General features: G+C 35.6%; 2 protein-coding genes across 2 annotated transcripts in view; both read left to right on the top strand.

The window, feature by feature from the left end:
- Nucleotides 1-840: 840 nt before the first annotated feature.
- LOC141812451 (uncharacterized) lies at nt 841-3,034 on the top strand. Its single transcript, XM_074700446.1, has 2 exons — nt 841-1,415; nt 2,954-3,034. The coding sequence occupies exons 1-2, from the start codon at nt 1,017-1,019 to the stop codon at nt 3,032-3,034; spliced, it is 480 nt and encodes a 159-aa protein (XP_074556547.1). The 5' UTR covers nt 841-1,016.
- Nucleotides 3,035-3,465: 431 nt separating this feature from the next.
- The window catches only part of LOC141812586 (uncharacterized), an 80,451-nt gene continuing 58,652 nt past the window's right edge, over nt 3,466-25,264 (top strand). Inside the window, exons 1-8 of the mRNA XM_074700594.1 lie at nt 3,466-3,639; nt 5,265-5,519; nt 5,593-5,717; nt 5,820-5,864; nt 10,564-10,645; nt 21,481-21,549; nt 21,672-21,842; nt 21,926-21,991. Coding sequence (XP_074556695.1) covers nt 3,466-3,639; nt 5,265-5,519; nt 5,593-5,717; nt 5,820-5,864; nt 10,564-10,645; nt 21,481-21,549; nt 21,672-21,842; nt 21,926-21,991 — 987 coding nt within the window. The remainder of the gene's footprint in view (nt 3,640-5,264; nt 5,520-5,592; nt 5,718-5,819; nt 5,865-10,563; nt 10,646-21,480; nt 21,550-21,671; nt 21,843-21,925; nt 21,992-25,264) is intronic.

Here is a 25,264-nt window from a genome sequence, read left to right as displayed (position 1 = left end):
CTGCTTTTGGGCTTTTGGCACTTGGGCTTGCCTTCCGCCGTATCACGACTCGTACGGACCACCAAAACCCCACCTTCGCCACGTCAGCGCTTACTATGTCTCGGCCCTCTTTCGATCCGACAGCTTCACCTTTCGCTCCTTGTTGGCATCCTTCGGTTCGGCTGTCTCTTTTTCATCTATATTACACTTATCTATATTTTATTATCTATATTATCTACGCGCTTATTTGGACGACCACTCACGTGACAAGTCGCGTGGTGTCGATCGCCGGGAGCGCCTATTTCCCTCCTGTTCTCAAACATTGCCCTCGTACTGCCGCGGGAACAAGCGAAACTGTACGTCCGCCCATCCAGTCACCCTACTCCTCCTCTCTCCTCCTCCCCTCCTCCTCCTCCTCCTCCGCCTTCATCAGCTCCCTCCCTTCCCCGAACGTCGTCGCGATACACAACTATCACGAGGAAGGAAGGAGGGAGGGAAGGAAGCTCGTGGAAGAACTGAAGGAATCGTACTGGCCTCCTTCCGTCGTCGTCTTCTTGACTTCCTCGACGTTCGTTTCCGAGAGGAGGAGGAGGAGGAGGAGAGCCGGCCGTCTGATCTGGACCAGTCTTGTGGGGATCTGACTGGTGGCCGGATGTCGGACGCCTGCTCATAATGTTGGGACGTCGTCGTCTCCTCGGTTAAGGCTTCGCCCTTTTATCTACTGTTCCTTCCACTATTCCGCCATAAAGGACCGTGCCACCACGTGCGCCCTCTCTCTCTCTCTCTCTCAATCTATCGCTCTGTTCCTCTTCGTCGACCACCACACTGCTGCTGTGCAGCAGCGTGCAGGGTGAACAGCCAGCGGGCTTCTGCCCAGCTCCCTCTCTTTCTCCGAGTAAAAACTTAAAATAAGACCCTTTTGGTGTCTATCTTTTAGTAACCGTCCCTTGCGGTATCAATTCTCGTCGTCTCTCTTGCTCCCCTCCGGCCGTGACTTTCTTGCGGAATCCGACGCGTTGAGTCGAGATCGTGCGGGCATGGCGGAGGAAGAGGAGTTCGCGAGGGCCGTCGAGGACGGGCTGAATCTGGCGAAGCGTGTGTATGCTGGAAAGGACCGGCAGATCATGGAGCCTCCGAATCCGGTGGCGGGGATGGATCGTAAGGACGACTTGTTCCTTCCTTCGGCGCCGATGGTGTACGCGGTGATATCCGACCCCCGGATCGTCGACAATCCGGATATCCCCAGCTACCAGCCGTACGTGTACGGGAAGTGCGACCCCCCGGCCTTGATCCCTCTCCATATGTTAGACATCGCGATGGAGGTTGACTGCCTCCTTGATTCGACCTTCGTTTCTGTCCGCGGCCGGTGGCGGGTCCATTGCGTGATGCGGAATAAGAGCTGCAACTGCCGACTGGCTGTCCCTATGGGTGAACAGGTGAAGCAAATTCGGTCCCCTTTTTTCACATTTTTTTTTGGCCTTTGCTTTTCCAGTAGCCAGGATTACCTCGAAGCTATCATTGAATTTCATTGATGAGCAATTTAGCATGTTGATTGCTCTGATATCATCTTGTTTGAAATATTGAAGCTCCAAGTGCTACCAATTTCCAATCAAAGTGAAAGAAAGACAAAAATATTTTGTGTTAGGTGGCCTTATGAAACGATAGAAAATTAGATGATGTGCAATAATGCTAAGTATACAATGACTTAATATGGAATTACAAGGACTTCCCTTTGTATATTGGGACTAATAATATTGATCATCGTGGAAAAACAAATTGAAATAATGCTTGTAATCTGTATTTTTGTCGGCGAAGGCGGGCGCCGCTGTGATTGGGGGAACCGCGTCTTGGCCTGCTCTCTCCGAGTCCGCTAAACCCTCCCCCAAATCATCCTTGTCCGATGCCCTGAAATCCCTTTCTGATGCACCGCTTTCTGCGCCGGCAGTGAGATTTTTCTGATTTTGGTTCAATTGCATAGGGCTCTAATGGCATCGATCTGAGCATCTGTGCATGCTGCTCTGGTAATCTATTTTATGGTCTACCTAAACATAAAATTACCTTTTCCTCCTAATTTTTCTATTATTTTTGGATTTTGAAAATGTTTATTAATGTCACATCTTTGATTTTTTTCAGCTAAAAATCCGGTTCTTTCCTTCTCTCACCCTTTGTGTTTCGTACAAAATGCTGCGACGGAATGGTGTTCCTCTCCTGATAATGATGGGCATGTGTGAACTTCTTTCAAGGTTTATAGTCCTTTTCCCCCGTATTTGAGTCTTTATTTTTCTGATTTGGCGTGGTGTTGGTGGTATGTTTTGGTTTTTTTTTTTCATTTTATCTTTGTTCCGTATGTTATGTGTGTTATTTCATGTTTGTGTTTGTTGCTTGCAATTTTTTTGGGATTTTTTCTTGAACTCCTCAGTTACTTTTCTTTTTTTCTTATTTGTTTTCATTCATGTTTTCATTATATTTAGTTTTTGTTTTGTGTGTTATTTTCCAAAACTGGTGATGAGATTATCTTGTTAGTTTTTGGTTTTTGTTTTTTGTTTCCTTTTTCATTATGCTTGCTCCATTCTCTGTTATGCTTTTAGTTTATCATAATTAGTTAGTTGTGTTTTTCTAAACATTGATATCCATGAAGTTAATTCATTAATGTTACAATAAATAGAAAATCATGAACTTATTCTGCAATTTACAAAAATTAAGTGAATCGCTCAAAAAACTTAAAAATGTTTTATAGATAGTTTTTAAGTGAAGAAAAAGATTCAAAAACATGTGGATGCAATTATGATATGACCTAATAATTTTGTTCTGCATTTGTTATGATAAAGGAGGGATGTTAAAATTTTTTCAATTGTTTGTTCTGATCATGGTGACCAGCAAACAAGGCTTTTTGTTATTGCACTTCATTCATCTTATGTGCATATTCTTTACTTTGTGTTATATTGATATTGTGCTTTTTGTTTGTTCTTTCTAGGGATTGGCTGCTTCTTGTGCAGAATCTTCCTGGAAGCTATTTTTCTCACGAAAATTGCTGGTTTGCTTTGTGTTGGTTTGATGCTTCTATAAGGTACAAGGTACAATCTTCTTGAAAACTTTTCGTATGGTTATCTTGTTGTTCTATAATTATTGTTTGTGTATTATTCTGTTTATTTTAGTTTTTATGTTCATTATCTTTTCTAGGGATTAGCTTATTGCCCTTCCTCTAAACGTTTTGTTGGTCTGAAACTTAATTTGGTTTCAAATTTATTTTCATTAGTAAAATATTATATGTCAATTCTATATATTTAATTCAATTTTAGCATATGCAAGCCTTTCTTTTTACGTGAACATGCTTGTATTTATACTTATATTTAAACTACCAATTACGAATACCAATACTTATGGCACACACTGCATGTACCACCTGCTAGTTTCAATTGAAACGTTGGTCAACCACTGTGGGAGGGGAGGAGAGAGGAGTGGGTGCGCGCCGGCGATCGTGGAAGGATGAGGAGGAACGGCAACTTGAGGGGGAACTACTCGGCGTCGCCCGATGACTACAACCTGCTAGAGGAAATCGGTTACGGGGCCAGCGCGACCGTCTACCGAGGGCTCTACCTCCCAACCAACGAGGTCGTCGCCGTCAAACGCCTGGATCTAGATCGCTGCAACAGTAACCTCGTGAGTTCGCCCTCTCTTTCTTTTCCGGATTTACTTGCTGCGGTTTGTTATTGTAGATTGAGAGAAGATTGAATCGGGACGATTGGGGAGGCGGCTTTGCTATTATTACTCGGGAGCAGATTATCGGGGCGATTGGGGTGGTGGCTTAAGGATATTTGGGATCCTTATGGAACATTTAACTCTTCCTCGTCAAGATTCACTCTTTATCGTCTATCTGGGACCGTAGGCAAGCAATTAGGATGATCGTACTCTTTCTAAAGAGTTCAAGGTGTCATTCTGGATTGATCCCGAGGAATTTTATGCCAGGGACCAAATAACGGATTTATAGAAAATTGGAAGTTGGAAATTTGAGAACACTTAGGGGAGTGATGCTATCGGTCTCCATATACCATAGAAGGTATTTCTATGGTTTGTTTGGATCGAGCACTGTAGTCTAGTCAACCTTGGATGCTGAATTAATTCCTTCACGTCTGTTCAAAATTTAAGTATGGCGGATGATTTAGACCATTCTGAACTTCACAACTTTCGTGTGTCCCTAACTACTAGCATTATTGACATGACGATATTATTTGAGCCATGCATCTGGAGATTTATGAGCACTACCGTGCATATTAGTTGTGAATTTTCAATTTTTTTTTTTTTTTGCTTATGCTCTATAGGAAACCTCGTATTTATATCCTGCACACTGTGTGTATATATATATATATATATATACTTTTTGGATCTTTGCTTTATACTATAGGGAAATTACTTTTTGCATATTATAAATTAAAATTGTGCCTCCAGCAAAATCTGAAACATGTCACAGATAGCACTTGGTAGCATAGCATACCAATAGCAACATCAGAAACAAGTCAAAAGGTTTTAAGCTCATTGGTGTGAGATTTCTAATGAAACTGCAGCAAATACTTACTCTGTTTGACACTCATAAATAAAGCTGATTTCAGTTCATTTTATATTTTTAGGATATATTCAAGTGAAGTTATGCTTTAATTAGATGTTAGGTTGTATGATGTTTAAAGGACGCTTGGCCAGCCTAGTAGTGCTGTCGGTTAAGTTATTTGTATAGGGCACGTATTTTTTCTATCATCAAATCTCTTTCTGATTAGTACCAGAGAAGATGCTTGTATATCTGAAGTTCGAATGGACTGGATGCTATGTACTATAATTCTAAAAAGAGAAATTGCCATTAAGAATCCACATTTCCCACTTATGATATTTCAATTTGGATTCTATCATTGACATAGAGCCACGACACAACGAACTAGCATTCATGTTATTCTAAGTGTCATTCATACCTCGAGTCAACCTTCATCATCTCTGCTATAGAGAAATTGCGATATTAAAAGGGCAATGCAGAGTTCTGTCTTTATCAAAGTTGTTTTTGTCAATGTTAAGCTATTAAATAATGATACATTTATGAAATTTATGATCTTCTATCACGGTCAAGAAATATTTGGCAATTTTGAGTAGAAGTACCAAAAATTTATTTTTATTTTCTAGTGCTTATTACTCTGCTATACCGAATTTGAGTGAGTTATATGATATTATATTTGGGGTTGTTCTTCATGTCAGTTATACATGTTTCTTTATTTTTTTTGTAATTGCCGAATTACTTTATCTAGGATGATATACGAAGGGAAGCCCAAACAATGAGCTTAATAGACCATCCAAATTTAATAAGAGCTTATTGTTCGTTTGTTGTCGAGAGCTTTTTGTGGGTGGTCATGCCATTTATGGCTGAGGGATCGTGCTTGCACCTAATGAAGATTGCGTATCCAGATGGATTTGAAGAACCTGTTATATGTTCAATACTTAAAGAAACACTAAAGGCTTTAGAATACCTTCATCGACATGGCCATATACATCGCGATGTCAAGGTTATTTTTGTGCTGAATTAGTTTGTAAGTTTTATATGAAAATTTCCTTACTTAAAAATGTATTTGGCTGCAGGCTGGGAATATCTTACTTGATAAATCTGGTGTGGTGAAGCTTGGAGACTTTGGTGTTTCAGCTTGCATGTTTGATAAAGGTGATAGACAACGATCAAGAAATACTTTTGTAGGAACACCATGTTGGTGAGATGCAAAGTTTCATTAAATCACTTGCATTTAATGTTAGTAACTATTTGTGTTATGTCAGTTTGCTACATAAAGTTTTATTTAGATTCTTTTGTGTAGGATGGCTCCTGAGGTGTTACAGCCAGGAAGTGGGTATGATTTCAAGTAAGTAATGTTTCCAATCATCATCAAGCCATGCCTATGCCAACTAGACATCAATCTTCTCTCTCCATTTAACTCTATTCAAAGCTATATTGAACAACCAATTATCTACATGTTGTATGGAAGAGATGTGTCCATCAAATACCAAATACTGTTTTTTTTTCTTTTCTTTTGGCATAAGAATGTTAGCATTATGTTTATCCATTTACAAGCTTTCTGGGAATTTTAACGTACTGTGTTCCATTGCCAAATTCAAATGGAAACACAACACACTTAAGCACTTATATTTGTAATTATCATGCATATTTAAAAGGATAGAGCAGAATTTTTGGAAGGCATGGTTAATTGCAAGCTACGTTGGGCACACTCAGACATGAGTATTTGATACAAATGTGGATATGAACGTGTGGTGCTAAGTGTTTGTGCTGTTGTTTTGAAAACATTTTACACATTGAAAAGGGGGGTATCAGATATCAATTCAGAGTCTCAACGTGAGTTGGTGTTCAGTAACGCCCTGTTTGGGAGGAGGTGAGGGAAAGGGAGGGAAAGGTAAGGAAGGGGAAAAAAAAATTTACCTGTGTTTGGGATGGGGTGAGATAAGGAGGGGAAGGGAAAAGAAGGGGAAAGCTTCCCCTTCCATGCTCATGAATAAGCATAATTTCTTACACCCCAAATCGGGGTGTAAGGAAGGGGAAGCATGTCTATTCCAATTTTACCCATTCTTATCCTCGTTTCTAAACCCGAGTCCGCTCCACCGCGACCGCGTCAGGAAGCGGAGTGGTCGCCGCTCCGCTCCACTGCGACCGCGTCGCCTCCGCTGACGTCGCGGGAGCTGGCGGCGAGGGAATCCGCCGGTGCGGCAGAGGGGGGAACAGGCGGCTGCGGGACGGCGGGGCTCGAGGAAGGGGCCCTATGCGGAGGTCGAAGACGAGGAGGAGGAGGAAGAGGAGATGGAATCGGGGAGATTGGGAGGAGGAATCATGGCGGTGGTAAAGATGGACGGATCAATCGGTCGCTAGGGATTGGATTGGAAGAGATAGGATGGGATGCGAAGCAAGTGTTCGGTTTATTGCGGCAACGGCTAGGCCTGGGATCGCCGGAGTATCTGCCCATCGAACAAGGCATGACCGACGGGACGAAGCCAGTAGAAAAAAAAGGGATATTTTTGATATTTTATATCTTTAACTTCCATTTCCTTTCCTTTGAATCTTCCTTTCCTCCCAAACAAGATTACTTTTCTTTTCCTCCCTTCCCTTCTCCTCCCCTCCCCTCCCTTCCCCTTCCATTAATGAACCGTCCCTCACCCGATCCAAACAGGTATGGAGGGGATCAATGAAGAGTTTGAGTGTGAGAGATTGCAAACATTATCATGGAGCGATAGTGACTTTTGAAATGAATGAGTATGATTGTAACTACTAACTAGGAGTTGCCATACCAATGAAGCTAGTTTAAGCCAAACTTGTAGAGATTATAGATTGCAATTTACTTTTATTGTTTGCATTCAATATTTTTTATAAGACAAAATATTTCCTTATAAATGACAAACAATTTAATGCTTTATGCATGCATTAATTAGTTGCAATTGTCATTGAAGAATATCTTAACTCTCATCATGTTATCCCTTAACTATTTTAAGGGACAAGTAAGGTAAAGGTAAGCAACTACTGTTTTAACAATAATATATTTAAGTTTGGTGAAAAAATATTTTATTACATTCCATATATTAATAAGAGACACTATTATATATATATATATATATATATATATAGAGAGAGAGAGAGAGAGAGAGAAGTAAGGATTAAGCCTTCTACATAATACCTTATTTACTTAATATCTTTAACACTACACCTTTAGTAGAAGATAGAGACTATCAATGTTTATCTTGTTACATAAACTAGAGAAGATTCGTAAATACAAAATTCTAATGCTAACCAAGACTGAAGAAAATATAGCTAAGTTTCGAAAATTATTGATGGAACACACTATTGTAGGATCGAGAGAAGAACTAGAGGGGAGGAGGTGAATAGTACGTGTTGCTTTCTTATTTAAAACTTAAATGACAAACAATTTAATGCTTTATGCATGCATTAGTTGCAATTGTCATAGAAGAATTTCTTAACTCTCTTCATGATATCCCTTGACTATTTTAAGGGACAAGTAAGGTAAAGGTAGGCAACTACTGTTTTAACAATAATATATTTAAATTTGGTGAAAAAATATTTTATTACATTCCATATATTAATAAGAGACACTATATATATATATATATATATAAGGATTAAGCCTTCTACATAATACCTTATTTACTTAATATCATTAACACTACACCTTTAGTAGAAGATAGAGACTATCAATGTTTATCTTGTTACATAAACTAAAGAAGCTTCGTAAATATAGAAATTTAATGCTAACTAAGATTGAAGAAAATGTAACCAAGTTTCAAAAATTATTGATGGAACACACTACTGTAGGATCGAGAGAAGTGCTAGAGGGGAGGAAGTGAATAGTATGTGTTGCTTTCTTATTTAAAACTTAAATGACAAACAATTTAATGCTTTATGCATGCATTAGTTGCAATTGTCATTTAAGAATTTCTTAACTCTCATCATGATATCCCTTGACTATTTTAAGGGACAAGTAAGGTAAAGGTAAGCAATTACTGTTTTAACAATAATATATTTAAGTTTGGTGAAAAAATATTTTATTACATTCCATATATTAATAAGAGACACTCTATATATATATATATAGAGAGAGAGAGAGAGAGGCCTTCTACATAATACCTTATTTACTTAATATCTTTAACACTACACCTTTAATTTTATACATGAATAGTTGTTGTAAAAGATTCAATAAACATCAAATATCTCATGAGATAATTTCAAAACTTAAAGTCATCATTAAATATTTCAAATATAACTCAATGGTAAGTATTTATGACAGTCAAATATTAATAAAAATATTTTTAATTAATATATTTTATATTTAAAAAATACTGAAACCGTATTGACATGACATGATATGCTATTGAGACCATATTATTCTGTTCATAAATTAAAACTTTGGCATGATTCGAAATTTTAAACCTTAGTGAAATTTGAGGGAAAATTCTTAACTCTAAGAAATTGATGCACTTAGGAGGTAATAATCTCATTGGATGTGCATGTAGATTACAAAGGAGGTGATCTGCAGGCCTCCATGGATCTAGATCTATAGAGGAAGGAGCCAATGCTAGAGTTACTCACCTTGAGGAAGATCACTAAGCTTTCAACATCTGCATTCAGAGGTTGTCATATGATGTTGTCTTATATGTGTACAGTGAGATGAGGAGGTTTAGAATGCAGAGGCAGAGTGAGCCAAAACTGAATCTTAGGTTTGATGGCTACGGGTGATAGCAGTGGTAGGATGGTTTGATGGAGCATTGGTGGGCAGGAGCTAGCAACACAATGGTGGCAGTGATTCCTCTTGATTGAACTTGTAACAGTGGTTGAGCACATGGGTATGTGACAATGCAGCTATTTGTGTGTGGAGGATGGCGAGATCATGGAGCATAGCAGCATTGACCTTACAGGCAACAGAGTTTGGATAAATAATTAAAATGAGTTGGCCACTGCTTGATGTCCGCATGGAGGTGATTTTTGCTGTTTTGTGTGGAGATGATGGAGCCTCTATTCATGGGAGGAGGTTGAGAGGAGGCTCATGAGAAGGAGCAGTGCTTGTGAGATGCATAGGGGATTAGGAGAAGGCTCATGAAAAAAGGCATTTCTCATGAGAGGCAGAATTGATATTCCCATGTTAAGTTTGGGTAAAAGGGGTATTCTATTGCCTTGCATTTATTATTAAGACAGTTAATCTATATTACTCTAGACATCTCTAAAATATTCATGCGATGAGTCGACTATATAATAACCCTATTAACTTAATACCTCTAACAAATATCTCAGTCAAAATTATAGCAGGACTTTACATAAGGTGCATGAGTTCAAAATTCTAGGAAAGTTATTCCAGGAAAAGCAACCTCAGAAAATTATTTATATGAGAAATAATTCCATCATTTCTCAGAAATTATGTGATTAATATGAATGTGTAGAGAAATTATTTATCATATAATAATAGAATTATATGATTTGGGAGAATAATAACTATGATTGTGTAAGTTATATATCAATTGTAGGAAATAGCACACCCACTATTTTTTGGATCACCATCAGAAAATAACCTCTAAAATTGTAAGATATTCATTTTTTTTAATACTTAGTGACAAGGGACAATAACAATTATAGGGGAAAATATAGGTCTCAGTCTCAATCAGATGTACAATCTTAATTCAATAAAATATCAAATAAATTTAATTTAGATATTAAACATGACCTAGCATAATATTGGTGATGAATTAGTTTACATGATATAATAGTAATATTCAACGCTCAACCATAGGAAAACTATAAACCGTATCTTCTAGGTGCGTTTTATAATCCCAGTTCATATGGAGTTACAAATCCTGGCAAATTCCATGCAATCACAGGAATGATGAATGTAGACAAGTAAGGCATGAATTTTATTATATTCCCATGAGAGATGAGAAAGAGAACTCTTTTACCAAAGTATACCTAGTTGATATAGGGAGTACTAAATAGTATATCTTATTAAAATCTTCAATTTTGGTTTCTGCTCTTCTTGACTGAAGTCTTTCTATCTGCAGAGCTGACATATGGTCATTTGGAATAACTGCGTTGGAATTGGCACATGGCCACGCTCCATTTTCAAAATACCCTCCAATGAAGGTTTAATTTGTCTATGTTAAATACTAGATGTATGCTTATTGTATTTTGTCTTGTTGGTTATTATTACAAAGCTCAACTCATCCATTGTTAACAAAATTAATACATTATCTTTAATGTGGTTGTAATGAGTAATTTATACCGGAAATTATAACTGGGAAGATAAATAAGAATATAACATTTAGGCAATCATTGGAATTTGTCTATCCTTGCATAAATTGATGTGATAAGGAGGTGACATACATGAAACTTGAATAACTAGAGATGGGAAAGATGATACAGGAGAAAATCACAATTACACTAGTTATAAATAAGGGCAAAACATTTAGGTTATCATTGGAGTTCGTTTATCCATTGATAATATGATGTGATAATGAGGCGGCCTACTTGAAACTTAAATAACTAGAGATGGATAAATATCTTTAACCGATAAAAAAAAAAGCAATGGTTTAGATTTAATCGGGTACAATTACTGTGCACTCCTCAAAATAACGCGCACTGTTCCTCTTCCACGCCGCGCGACCCGCGCCTCTTCCGCGAGCCACGTCCGCCCGCGCGGACTGCGTCCGCCGCGTCCGGTTCCGCCGGCGAAAGAATCGGAGCGGAGAGGGGTTTAAAGGAGGGCCGAACCCTAGCCGACCCTCAGCCTTTCGCCCTGCCGCGCCCGCCTCGCTCGCGGCTCCCCTCTGCCCGGCGTCGTCGCTGACGCGAGAAGACCAGAGCCCAGCCGCCGCGACCCCCGTCGGACGGCCGACGCTATCCCGAACCAGCACCGCCGTGTTTCCCTCCTCTGCCCTACCGCCGCTGCGCCGCCGCCTTCAGCCGCCATCCGATCGCCGCCTCTGTTCCGCGGCCACGCTGCCCTGTTCGCGTGGAGAAGACGAAGCCGCAGCAGCCATCTCGTCGCAATCCAGCCGGCCATCGCCAGACGCCTTCCGCCGGTGTCCGGCCGCGCCCCGCCCGTGACCCCTGTTCTCCCTGTTCGCATGGAGAAGACGATCACAGGCAACGAATTATTAATTAATTAGGTTAATTAATTAAGGTAAGGTTTAATTTAATTAAAGTTAGTTTAATCAAGTTTAATTACATGTTAATTAATCATCCTAATTAGTATTTGATTAATTAGTTTAATAATTAGTTAATAATAATGGATGATTAATTGCTTTGACAAGATTATTGATTAACTAGTTTAATAACTAATTATATTTAATGGTTAAGTCAGATAATTGATTAGTAGTTGATTAATTGATCAAGTTAGGTTTACTAGTTAATTAAAGTGGATTAATGGAATAATCAAATTAATTAAAATTAGAAATTGTGAATTGATTTGGATTAGGGTTAACCCTTGACTAGGTTAAGTGATTAAATCAGGTTAATTTAATAATTACGGTTAAGTCATAAATTATGGTTTCTGATAGGTCGCGTAAAGAAGGCATTAGAGCACTTCAGAGAAGATCTTCTATTTCACAGACCCTAGCATCGAAAACCTAATGATTAGACAAGATAAGGTAAGTACATCTCTCACCTGCAGTATGAGTTGCTCTGTTGTTTTCTTTATCCTGTCCATAGTATGTAGAGCATGTATAAAGTATTATTTCAATGACATCATTTTATGTTAAAGCAAGTGTAAATTGTTTCTTTTCAAATTGCATGATATAAGAAGTATAAGAAAAGTATTTTACTTTAGACAGGCGGGTATCGGGCGCAAGGCCCACGGGCACAAGGCCCATAAGAAAAGGAATTCTGGGCACAAGGCCCACAAGAAATTTAAGTGATACCTCGCTGGGCCCAAAGAAGGATGTTTATTTATTTTCACTTATATATAGTATAAGTTTTCTCATATCATTTACCATCATTTTCTTTCATATAATAGAATATGTTATGACAAAGTTTTCTATGGTTTTTGTGAGTTAGATGATGTACTTACTAAGCATTGCTTATAGTTTGCATTCCTCATATTGCAGATAAATAAAAGGAAAAGTTTTAGGAAAGAGGAGGCAGTTGGAAAAGGGTTTGATGTGTGGTGTCGGCGGAACCGCGGAATAAGATCACAGATTAAGAATTAAACAAATGTTTATTTTATGTCCAAGAATTTATATTTATTTCTTTTGCTTCCGCATGTTAAACAGAAAAAGAAAAGTTTATTTGAGTTATTTTATTTAATGAGTAAAATTTAAGGAAAGTTAAAGTACGTAACGTCTCCCTACTAGTATAAGAAAGAGGGGGGGCGTTACAGAAATGAATTTGTGTCTAAATGAACATTGAAACTAGAGGCTTTAAGTTTTGATGAATTGGGTGGTGCTAGACTCATGCCTAAGTTTGGGTCAGATGGATAGAGGTTTTAGAAAAATGATCTTCCTATTGAGTAAAATATTTATCATGATGCATATGTTGTATTGGTGAAACTCATGAGGCTATATAAGATGTATGATTGTATGGTTCAAGATCCTTCCATGTTAATTTGTCGATTATGCTCGCAACATAATCTTTAAATCATTCTTGTTTGTCCACTCTAGATCATAGTGTTCAAAGCTCATCTTCCATTTATTTACATCTGTCATCTACCTCTTTGATAATGTGGTTTATTGTCATGGATGATGTAGAGATTTGAATAATATTGAAAATTATAATACTAAGTAGCACGATAAAATAAAGGGATGAGTGGAAAACTAAGCAATAAGCAAATGAGGATATTAGGTGTTATGTGAGAAAATGATATATACACAAGATTAGCTAAATCAACAAAATGAAACAAAAGAAGTTTTCAATGAAATGAAATTACCAATCTCATGTGAGCCCTTTTTGTTGTGGAATTTGCATCATAAAGCCTTCGAACGAGCCTAAAGAATAATAATTTATTTGCAAGGGCTAATTTGTACTAATTTATAATATTCCTAAATATAGAGGATGACATCAGATCAAGTGATCTTGTGGGTATCGGGGTGATGTTTGTGAAGGTTTGGAGTCTAGAGGAACGGGTTGCCTTCGGGTGTTGCGTGTAAGGAATTGGAGAAGTGGTGTTGACTTAGCATCAGATCGAAAGATGGGGATGCTCAGTAGCAACAGGTTGCTAACTTGTCATTTCTGAAGCAGATGGGAGTGACTAGAGGAAGGCTGACAGCAGAAGAGAGGCAAGAAACGCATGGACAGGTGGTGATGTTACGATTAGGGATGCGATTGTCCACTAGTGGTTGGTGTTGTCGATCGTGCAGTTGGTCAGGTGAGGAGAGCTCACAACATTGGTTGAGTGGTTGCTAATGATGAAGCAGACATGATGGGATGATGAGTTGTTGCAAAAGAGGCAAAGGACTATTGATGGGTTGAGAAGATCACACGCTGAGGACAAATAAAAATTTAAGTGGAAATGTATACATGAAATCCAAGTAGGTGTACCATTAGTATATTAATTTTGACATAACATTAGTATATTAATTTTGATACAATAATCATCATTAATCATGAATTGGCTACCAAATAACTCAACTAATTACCAAACAACTCAAAATTCAAAATATAAATATTACTTATAATCTACATCAATTGATTAGTTTTTTAAGGGCATAAACAAAAATATGTAGATGGAAATATTTCCCAACAACAGTCTTCCTTTGTTTCTTTTGACGAAAAAAGATAGTGGGAAGGAAAAGATTGGAGAAATTTTCTCACTTTTCCTCTATAAAAGCTCTAATAAAGATGGTCCTCCTTTGTTTGCATGTTGATATAAATTATATTCAAATTGATTGGAATATCTCCTTTCAATTATGATATCTTTTCTTTTATCCTTTTCTTTGTAAACTTGTTTAAATGTCACAGATTGAATGCTTTGACATTTGCCAATTTTTGATCATTATAAGAATGGAAATGGTCTAAATTATGCTTTCTCCTAGTGTGAGCATTAAGTTTAAATGACTTTCTCTTTAAACTTTATCTTGTTTGTGCAATCATGCCCTAAGCATGTAGTTTGCATATAGTTCTGATGTTTTAGACAAAAGTTTGTATTTATATTGTGATACTTATGTTGTGTGGTAAGTGTTCAGATGTAGATTTTCTTGACAATCATGGTGCAGGTGTAATAGAAAAGTCTAACAATTATTGACAGAAATTTAAATGGGTCGAGATCAACTCCTCATTTGGCAAAGGAAGTCCTAGTAAGTTGAGATGGACTAGATACTTGTAGATGAGGAAAACTCGGAGGCAAAGCCTCTTGATAGAAATCTAGGTAGGTCGAGGACGATTGGATACCTTACATAGAAGGAGTTTAGGAGAAAATGTCGTAAATTATGAGAGAGGCCTATATTTTAGGCGTGGGTAATTTTATTACTTATGCGAATGACTTCACTAAGGTGAGCTATTTCAAGGTCAAAGTCAGTGAGTGAGTCCACTGATAGTAACTTTTAGTCTACTAATTTGCTTAGTCGACTAGGGAGTCAACTAGTGACAGAAGATTTTTCATAAATTGGTTTCTATTTCAAGTTGAGTTGACTGAATGCCATTTTTATTGATGATTCAGATTATTATGATTGTTAGATATGTATGGTTTGAAAAAATTAACATTTATATCCGTAGTCGATTGGTGATGGTGGTGGAACAATCGTCAGAAGATTTGGTAAATGATAGATTTATATCTAGATTAGTCAACTGATAATGCAGAATAGTTGACTGATTACAGTCATATGAGGAAATGGTTATGATCTAAGGAAACTGATTACTAGTTGATTCAGATTAGTCGATTGATAACTATCTGCGGAAGAATCTGATAAGAACCAAGTGAACCAAACTTGATCCAGTGGATTGTGTTAAAGTATGATCTAGTTTAGTCAACAAAAAAAACACTTGAGTTGATTGAAATTTGTGACAAAGAATGAGTTGATTGAAGATAGTCAGACAATGGTTGCTGCGGATAGTGACTGCACTTCACTCTTCAAATATCGAGCCAAGTCAACTTGAAAACAACAAGTAGTGCTAGTTCTAAAGCAAGATAATGTGATTCTCAGCTCTTCACTGCTATTTCTTTACTATTACTTTAGTTTTTGTAGTTAGTTTTTCTTTTATCATTAATGTTGTTGTTCGTTTCATTTTTTTTAGCTTAAGGCATACCTTCAAGGTACATATTCTTTACAATATTTGTTACTATGAGTTTTTATAATAGGTTTTTTTGTCTCCAGAAGGTTCCTGAGAAAGATAAAAGATAGCAAATTTTCAAGCGGCAACTTGCCTTACGAATTTATAGGTTGTGGAGTAGGAACTTAGGATTTCAAATCATGTAAATACCTGTGCCTTTTTGTCTTGCTACACTTGTTCTTTTACATTGCACTAACTTTTCTATCTTTCCATTGTGTGCTAACATTTCTTATTTCCAATGTGCAAACTTTCTAAACAATCATTTTTGTAGTTTCCACTGTAACTTGAAAGCATTCAATTCTGCTGCTTTTAATTCTTAGATTAAATAGTTTTTGACTAGCAACTCTCTTGTTCTAACTTATCTCACATTGGTGAGTGCATGGTCCTTTGAGTTCTTGCGTGAGAGGGAAACCACCTTCTAATACGCAAACCAATTTGTTGGATTGAGCTTTTTGCCTCCCCTCCTTCTCAATATGGTATTAGATCCAACTTACACCTCTAGGTATAGGTTGAGGTGTAATGTTGTGAGCATTGGGTGCATGTGGCTTTTGCTCATACCTTAATCCCTCATAGGACAATGCAAGGCTTAACAGAGTATTGGCTACGCTTATACTTAATAAATAAACAAATTAAATCTGGAAAATTCTCTTTATTCTTCATTGATGAAAAGTTGACTCAAACTAATTAAATTGGTCTAGAATCTTTCTTCTTTTATTGTTGCCCTTGTAAGTTGATGACAAAAAGAATCAAGTAGTTGGTGAGGGGGTTAGAGTGTTGTGTCAAGAGTGGAGTGTTTGTAAAAGGTGAATATGATGCATAACAAAGTGTGATGATAGAACATTAAATGAAATTGCAATGGCCGTTTATGTTTGAATAAGCAGTCTTTCCACCTTAGTCAATGTGCTTTCTTGATGAATCACGTGTCTTCCTTTGCCACTGTACAATAACATGGGTTTCACTCTTATATCACTTAGGTAACACAATTAAGATCTGCATGCTTTAGATGATGATCACTTGAGAGGAGAATATTTGAGAGCAGAAATTTGTAGTATTGCTTAAACAAATAAATAATTAGTTGAATATCTTCTACAGGATTTATAATAATTTTGTTGCATAACACAAAAAAGTTTTTGCTGCAAATAATAAGAGTAGGAATAAATCTATTTTTTTACTAAGTAGAAATACAATAACATTTAATGTATTGCTTTATTTTTTAAAAGGCTCTATTTTGAATTTAATTTTATATGCAGTTGGGTGACCCTCTCCCATTTGACCCTCTATAAACACCATCAATCATGTTAGATAAAGAAATCTCATCTCTTCACATAAAATTGCATTTAAAATTAGTCATGATCCGATGAATCCCTTTGCTATAACTAAGAAGATGCTATGTGGTTTTAGTTGTAAAACACAAATGGTTTAAAATCGGTTTTTAAGTTGTTCTCATCAAGGATTGTACTCTGATTTTTTTTCTACTTCAAAAGAAACATAAATCCGCTAACGTCGGTCCCAAGTTCGGATAAAAAAGGGCGACGATTGCGCGTTAGGTTGCTAGTCAACATTGATTTTCAGGCAAATATTCAATGAATGGATTCATCAAATTATTGTGTTAATGCTAGGTTGTTCCCCAGAAGGAACGTTTTGTAGGGTCCAACTGTAATGTCTCGGCAAGAACTGCTATATCTCCACGAGAATGTGGGTGTAGTTTAAATATGTAAGAATTTACACCATAGATTGGAGAAGAGCAAATATTATAAAAAAATTAATTATCTAAGATTTGGAGTATGAAATCTAGGAACGCAAGCAATGGAGATAGTATATATGAGAGAAAAATTAATATTTTATGTGTATAAGAGATAAAATGGGTAGGAGAGAAGACAAAAATGATGGAGAATGAGTTTTAAGTTATGGTACATAGGAAGGAGTAAAACAAGAAATGAAGTAGATATTGTTGTAGATTATTCACAAAAGGATGAAATAATAATACTTAGGAAGGGGATAAGATTATAGCTCTCAAGATAGTGGTGGTGAAAAAAATTATTAATGTAATTAGCATATATGCACCTCAAGTAGGATTAGATGAAACCACCAAATCTAGGTTTTGAGGCGACCTAGATGAGGTATTACAAAACATTCCGTTAACCGAAATAATTTTAATAGGAGATCTAAATGTGCATATAGGAGTGAAAAATGAAGAATATAATAGGGTGCATATGGTTATGAGTTTGGAACGCGTTGCAGGGTCCGACTGTAACGTCTCGGCAAGAACCGCTACATCTCCATGAGAACTTGAGTGTAGTGTTAAATGAGCAAAAGGTTGGGTAAGAATAAAAATTATAGGAAAATTAATAGTCTAAGATTTGGAACATGGAATATAGGAACCCTTACTGGTTGGAGGTAGAGAATGATTTGGAGAAGAATTAGTATTTTGGAAAGAGACAAAATTAGGCGAAAAGACAAAGTTGATAGAGAACTCAAGATGGTACACAGGGAAGAGTAAAACAAGAAATGGAATGAAGTAAATAGAAGAATTATAGCTCTCAAAATAGTAGTGGAGAAAGACACTATAAATGGAAAAACAAAATATGATTTTAATAGGAGGTGATCTAAATGGACATGTTGGAGTGATTTTGCATGTGGGTTTGGAACAAGAAATGAGGAAGGGAAAACTATACTGGATTTTGCGATAGCATATGATCTTATACTAGCTAATACGTCTTTTAAGAAAAGAGAAGAACACTTGATCACATTTAAAAGCGGGAATAATAAATCGCAAATTGACTTTCTTATGGTTAGGAAGAGGGATAGAAAGATTTATAAAGATTGTAAGGTCATATATGATCAAAACATATTTAAGGAAATTATACTAGCTAATACATTTTTCAAAAAAAGAAAAAACACTTGATCACGTTCAAAAGTGGGAATAATAAGTCATAAATTGACTTTCTTATGATTAAAAAGAAAGATAAAAAGATATGTAAAGATTGTAAGACCATTCCTAAAGAAAACTTAACTATCCAACATTGTTAGTAATATTGAATATGCGCCTCAAACATAGTATCAATAAAAGAATAATGTGCCCCTCTTAGAATTAAATGGTGGAAGCTAAAGGATGAGAAGCAGAGTACAAGTATTAAGAGAAATGCATAGCGACTCTGATACGACATGGAATCAGATGACATTAAAGTTGAAAATAGTAGTCAATAGTGTACTTGGTGAGTAAAGGGATGCGCATTACCAAGTAAGGAATTTTGATGGTAGAATGAGAAAGTACAAGAAAAAATGAAGAAAAATGAATATCCTATAATGTATTATACACTTGTAAGAATGAGGAAAACTTTAAAAAATATACAACAGCCAAGAAAAATGCCAAAAAAGTAATTAATAATGGAGCGAAAGAATGAAACTTTTGAACGTTTGTATCGAAAATTGGATACAAAAGAAAGGGAAAGAGACATTTACAGAATAGCTAAAGTAGAGAGATAGATAAGAGATCTTATCTAAATAAGATGTATTAAAGATGAATGCAATATGATACTATTAAATGATGAAATAAAAGAGTGATAATTTTTTAATGAAGGTTTAGGTGATTAATTTAACTTAGGTAATTTAAGTAGGTCAAATAAGTATAAAAATTTAATTTTTTATCATACAATTCAAACTTTAGAAGTAGAATAAACTTTAAATAGGATACAAAATAGAAAAGTAGTTAGACCAGATGATATTTGGATAGAAGTATGGAAGTGCCAAGAGAAAGAAGGTATTGAATGTTTTACAAAGTTATTCAACTTGATATTGAAAATGAAAAAAAACTTAATCAGTGGAGAGTAAGTGCTCTAGTTCTCTTATATAAGAACAAAGGAAACATGCTAAATTGTGCAAACTATAGAGGTGTTAAATTAATGAGACATACTACGAAATTTTGAGAAAAGATTAAGGAAAGAGATTATGGTGATTAAAAATTAATTTGGATTTATGTCTAGAAGATTGACAATAGAAGTTGTACATTTTCTGAACTAATTGAAAAATATCGAGAATAGAAGCAATATTTACACATGGTGTTCGTCGATCGAGAAAAAAAACTTATGATAGGATCCAAAGAAAAATTATATAGAGGATTTTAGAAAAAAGAGGTGTTAACATAACATATATTGAACTAATTAAGGATATGTATGCGGATGTAATGATAAGAGTGAAAATCCTAGGCGGATCAACCTAAACGTTTCCCATAAAGATAGGGTTACATCAAGGATCATCTATAAGTCTATCATTTTACACTATCATGGATGAACTCATTGAACACATCTAATATACGGTACTATGATGTATGTTGTTTTGTAGATGATATTATTTTGATAAATGAGACATGTGAAGAAGTAAATACTAAACTCGAATCTTGACAGAAAATGCTAGAAGTGAAATATTTTAAGTTTAGTAGAGTAAAGATAGATTATATAGAATTTAAGTTTAGCAATATTAGACGCAATGAGATAATTATGAAAATAAAAGATGATAAGTTGTCTGTAATTGAGAGCTTAAAATATTTAGGATCATTTTTGCAAAAAGATAGAGAGATTGAGAGAGATGACTTATATAAAATACAAGCAGGATGGTTGAAATAGAGGAGAGCATTAGATGTTCTTTGTGATCATAAAGTACCTCTAAAACTTAACGAAAAATTTTACAAAATTATGATTAAATCTGCTATGTTTTATGAAACTGAATGTTAGGCCTATAACTCTAGAACACGAGTAAAAGATGAGAGTTACAGAGATGATGACGTTAAAGTGGATGCGAGGACATATAAAGATGGACAAGATAAGATATAAAAATATTAGAGAGAACGTCGGAGTTGCACCTATTGAGGAAAAACTTTGGAAAATGCGTTTAAGATGATACGGACATGTATTTAGACATCCAATAAATGTTCTAGTTAGGTGATGTGAAATTATGATAAATGTGCATATCAAACGATGAAGAGGAAAACCAAAAAAGACTTAGTTAGCAATAATAAAATAAAATAAAATTTATTTAAATATAAATAATAATATAGTAGGGGATAGAGTCCAATGGAGAAGAATGATCCATATAACCGATCTCACCTAATGAGATAAGGTTTGATTGTTGTTTTTGTTGTTCAAAAGAAACATGAGATACTCTTGATGTATTCACACAAACACACTGCTTACCTGCTGCAATGTTCCACTTGTTGCTGTTTCTGTGATTGCATACCACTGTTGCGTTTGAGTGTTCAATCTCACCTTTGACCTGCCTACTTTTGCCTCCTTTGATGTACTGTTGTCACATCTCGAAGTCTTGTTTAAGTGTTTACACTTGCCTTCGATCTGCTTGTTGCTACGCATTGAAGCCACCTTTATCTGGCTTCAGAGGAACTTCTGTTCTAGTCTCAAAACAGTAGGTTCATTCCTAACTTGTACTGGTTTTGGTTGACTGATGGAATGAGATTCTTTAGTCATGCTGGTTCAAATAACATGGCATTTAAAGTTGTGGTTTAACATTTAGCTTCAGGAAAATCACTGTTCAGTCAGTGTGATTTGCATTGGTATGTGGATTTGAATACAAACATAGACCACCCAAAGCACAACTCAGGAGACTTTGTGCATTAATTTGTTCAAATACCTCTGATACATTTGTCTAAGTTGTGATTTTAGTATTAGAAAATTTCAGATCTGATAGTTCTTATGGTCATACTCTAGATTCTCCTGATGACTCTCCAGAATGCACCTCCTGGACTTGATTATGATCGTGATAAGAAATTTTCAAAGGTACTAAAGGTCCCTTTTGATCATGCACACATGAATGTGCCAACTTTATGAATTTTGAAAATGACTAGTTTTGCAACTTAAATCGACAATTCTTCTAATGAATGGTAATCAGTTATTATCAGTCCTTTAAAGAAATGATAGCAATGTGCTTGGTGAAAGATCAAACAAAGAGACCAACTGTAGAAAAGTTGTTGAAGCACTCCTTTTTCAAACATGCAAAGCCTCCTGAAATATCATTGAAGGGCATTTTAAATGACCTGCCTCCGCTTTGGGATCGTGTTAAGGCACTCCAGGTTAGTTGTTTTGCTTTAATACTTTAGAGGGTACTTCTGTCACTGATTTTGTGACTCAAGAAAATGTTTCTTCATTTGCTCAGCTTACAGATGCTGCACAGTTAGCTCTCAAGAAAATGCCATCCTCTGAACAAGAAGCACTATCACAGGTTTGTGTTACTTAGATTGTGATATAGATTCTGGTAAATTTGGAGATTACAATCCATTAAATTTCATCTACTTTCATGATTCCTTATTTTTAATGTTTGAGCAATTTCCTTCATGTGTAAATTAGGTAGGATGGATAAATTGTGTATAATAGGCAACCAACTTAATTTATCGGAATACACTGGACACTACAATTTCAATTCATTAATGGGACTCTCAAATGGGTTTATCTGATAATTCTTCTGATACAGATTTTTTTAAGCACAATATGGCAAATTCAGTAACTTAGCAATATAGCCTTTGTAGTTTGAACCACTATTTGTTTGAATTGATAAATCTGGCATTTTATGCACCATAACCAGACTCAAGGACATTGTTAGTCTCACATAGACACATCTAAGGAATCCTTGTATCATATGCTTCCTTAGAAATCATGGGGATTCCAATCTTTTGATGAATGAGTTTTTTTTTTTGGAGAAGGGCATCACAAACTTCCATTTGCTATGATTAATTGATGAAGTTGTTGTAGCAAATACCCTTTAACCTTTTATAAATATGCTCTCTCTGCTACTCTTATCCTAAAATTTACAATTTAGTAAAATTTTATACAATTATTGTTGATATCATATATATTTGCATGCTCCAAGGTTTAAAGTATCGTTCATGCTAGAGTTTCAGTTCTGAACCATAACTTACACTTTTTGGCATGATTTGAAGCGTACCAAGATCATTAAAACAATTAGTAGTTTAAAACAACGTTTAAAATCTCAAGCCGTGTTGATTAGTATGGATAAAAGTTTTAGTTCTACTCGTCAATTGACACACGAGTTCCTCGATACCGACAATGGGCATTCATGGCCTCCGTCATTGGCATCTAAGCCTCGGTGAGTCTCAACACACCATTTGGCTTCCTTCGTAGCTTCTCCATAATGAAACCTAGCTTCTTCCTCAGGTCCTCATCCATGCTGAAATTAAAACCCAAGACATCAACACCAGTTCCACTCCAAGTACGTGTCCAATCTCCTGATACTTTTATTTATCTTCCTTTGACACCAAACTTCTTCATTCTCTCCTTTCTCTTCAATACCAGACACCACCTTCTCCTTTCACACTCCTCCAACTCCTACTCATATTCCTCTTCTCCAACATCATCGCTTCCTCCTTTAGCACATCTTCATTTGCTACTCATTTCTTTCTTTTCCCCCGACACCAACATTGCCTTCTCTTGCTTCATCATAGCTCTGGTGCTAGTCTTGACAATGGTAATGTTGCCTTGAGCTAGCCAGGGAGTAAAATCTTAGTTAGGGACGTCAAAAATGAACCTGAACTACCAACTCGACTTGAGTCGATACGAATAATATCAGGTTAGGGCTAGGGGTTTCCCAGTTCGGGTTGGATTCGGGATGAGGGTTTTTAGGTTGCGTTGGGTTTGGGTTGACCATAATTTAGGATTTAGGAGTTTTATGGGGTTAAATCAAATTTTATTTTGAAAATTAAGATGTTTCATGTACATCAATAATATAAGGTTAATATGACAATGATGAAGTATTGAGATAAAAGTGAAGAATTATCAAAGAAAATAGTAAAAAAAAACTTTTTTAGTTGGGTCGGTTGGGCTATTCGGGTTGGTTCGATTATCAAGTGGGTTCAAGGTTTTCAGGTTGAGTTCGGGTTCAAGTCGAGTTCGAGTTGAGATTTTTTTGTAATATCCTTGCTTCAACTCGACTTGAACCCACCCAACCCACTCAAATTGACCCTCCTAATCTTAGCTTGGCTCGGGATTTTCTCGTAATAATTTTACACAGTTTAAAATTTTGACTGTATTGAAGTTTGGATTTATAATCGGAATGATACAATTCGATACTGTATCGTGCCGATATGATTTCAACATTTTTTTAAAATATAAAATATATTATTTTTTAAATAAAAATTTTAATTTAAATATTTAAAAAATATTTTTTTTAAGAAAAAAAGAAAAACTAGGGATCGTCGTGCCCTTGCGACCTCACGGAGGTCGCAGCAATCTCGCGGCTTCCACGCAATCCCATGGAGGTCATTGTGGGATCGTGTAGCCTCCGTTACCTTGTTGAGGTTGTTGTGGGATCGCGGTGGCTTACATGCAAGTGCGAGAGCTGATTTTGGGAGGTGGACGAAATGACAAATTTTGTCCATTCCGTCCGACATTGTACGAGATTTTAAACATTGATTTTACATATTAATATTAATTTAATAATTGATATCTATATTTAGATATATATATTAATCATATAGAAACATAACTAATATTAATATAACATAATATTAATAAAATTTATAAATCATTTAAATACTATCTGTATAATTTATAACTATTAATATAACTTATAATTAATCTTGTTATAACCTTTAATATAACATTATACCAAAATTAATACTCTTTTTAATTTATGAATGATGTTAATTTAACTTAAAGATTAATGAGTTTTATAAATATCTATAAAACAAATATTAATAAATCTTATATATATTGATATAACATGATACAACAACTACCACCACCAAACCTTATCCCACTAAGTGAGGTCGGTTATATGGATCTTCCTATGCTATCAAGCTATATCTCTATTATATTATCATCTTATTTAAATAATTTTTAATTTATTATATCATTGCTAACAAAGTCTTCTTTAGTTTTTTTCTCCATCATTTAATGTGCAGATTTGTTAGTTGCCATATTTTCACATGCTTAATTGGAGTGTATGTTGGTCGTCTAAGTATATGTTTGCACCATCTTAAATGCGTCTTTCGGATTTTATGACAATAGGCATAATTTTGACTTTCTTTCTAAAGTTTTTAGTTTTTATCCTATCCATCCTCATATGTCAGTATATTTACCTTAATATTCTCATCTCATAGACTCTTTTCTTCTACCCGTGTGCTTGAGTCATAACCTATCATTTAGTTTCATATAACATAACAAGTCTAATTGTTATTTTGTAGAATTTCATTTTAAATTTCAGAGTACCTTATGATAATAAAGAACATGTGACAATTTCTTCCATTTCAACTATTCTACTTGTATTCTATGTAAAACAATTTTCTTAACCTTTTCATTCTTTTGTAAAAATGATCCTAAATATTTAAAGTTCTCAGTTACAGATAACTTGTCATCTCCTAAACAAATGCCTTTGTTGGTTATATTTATTAGAAGTTGGTTATATTTATTAGAATAAATCTCCTAGAATAGGTCCATAAACCTCCTATATAAAGAGGGGCTTGTATCTCTTAATGTAAAA

Source organism: Curcuma longa, chromosome 19 (assembly GCF_044706935.1).
Source record: "Curcuma longa cultivar G26 ecotype Majalengka, Jawa Barat chromosome 19, ITB_CL_G26_1.1, whole genome shotgun sequence".
NCBI classification, from domain to species: domain Eukaryota; kingdom Viridiplantae; phylum Streptophyta; class Magnoliopsida; order Zingiberales; family Zingiberaceae; genus Curcuma; species Curcuma longa.
Note: the sequence above shows the minus strand (reverse complement) of the source record. Positions and strands in the feature narration are given on the sequence as shown.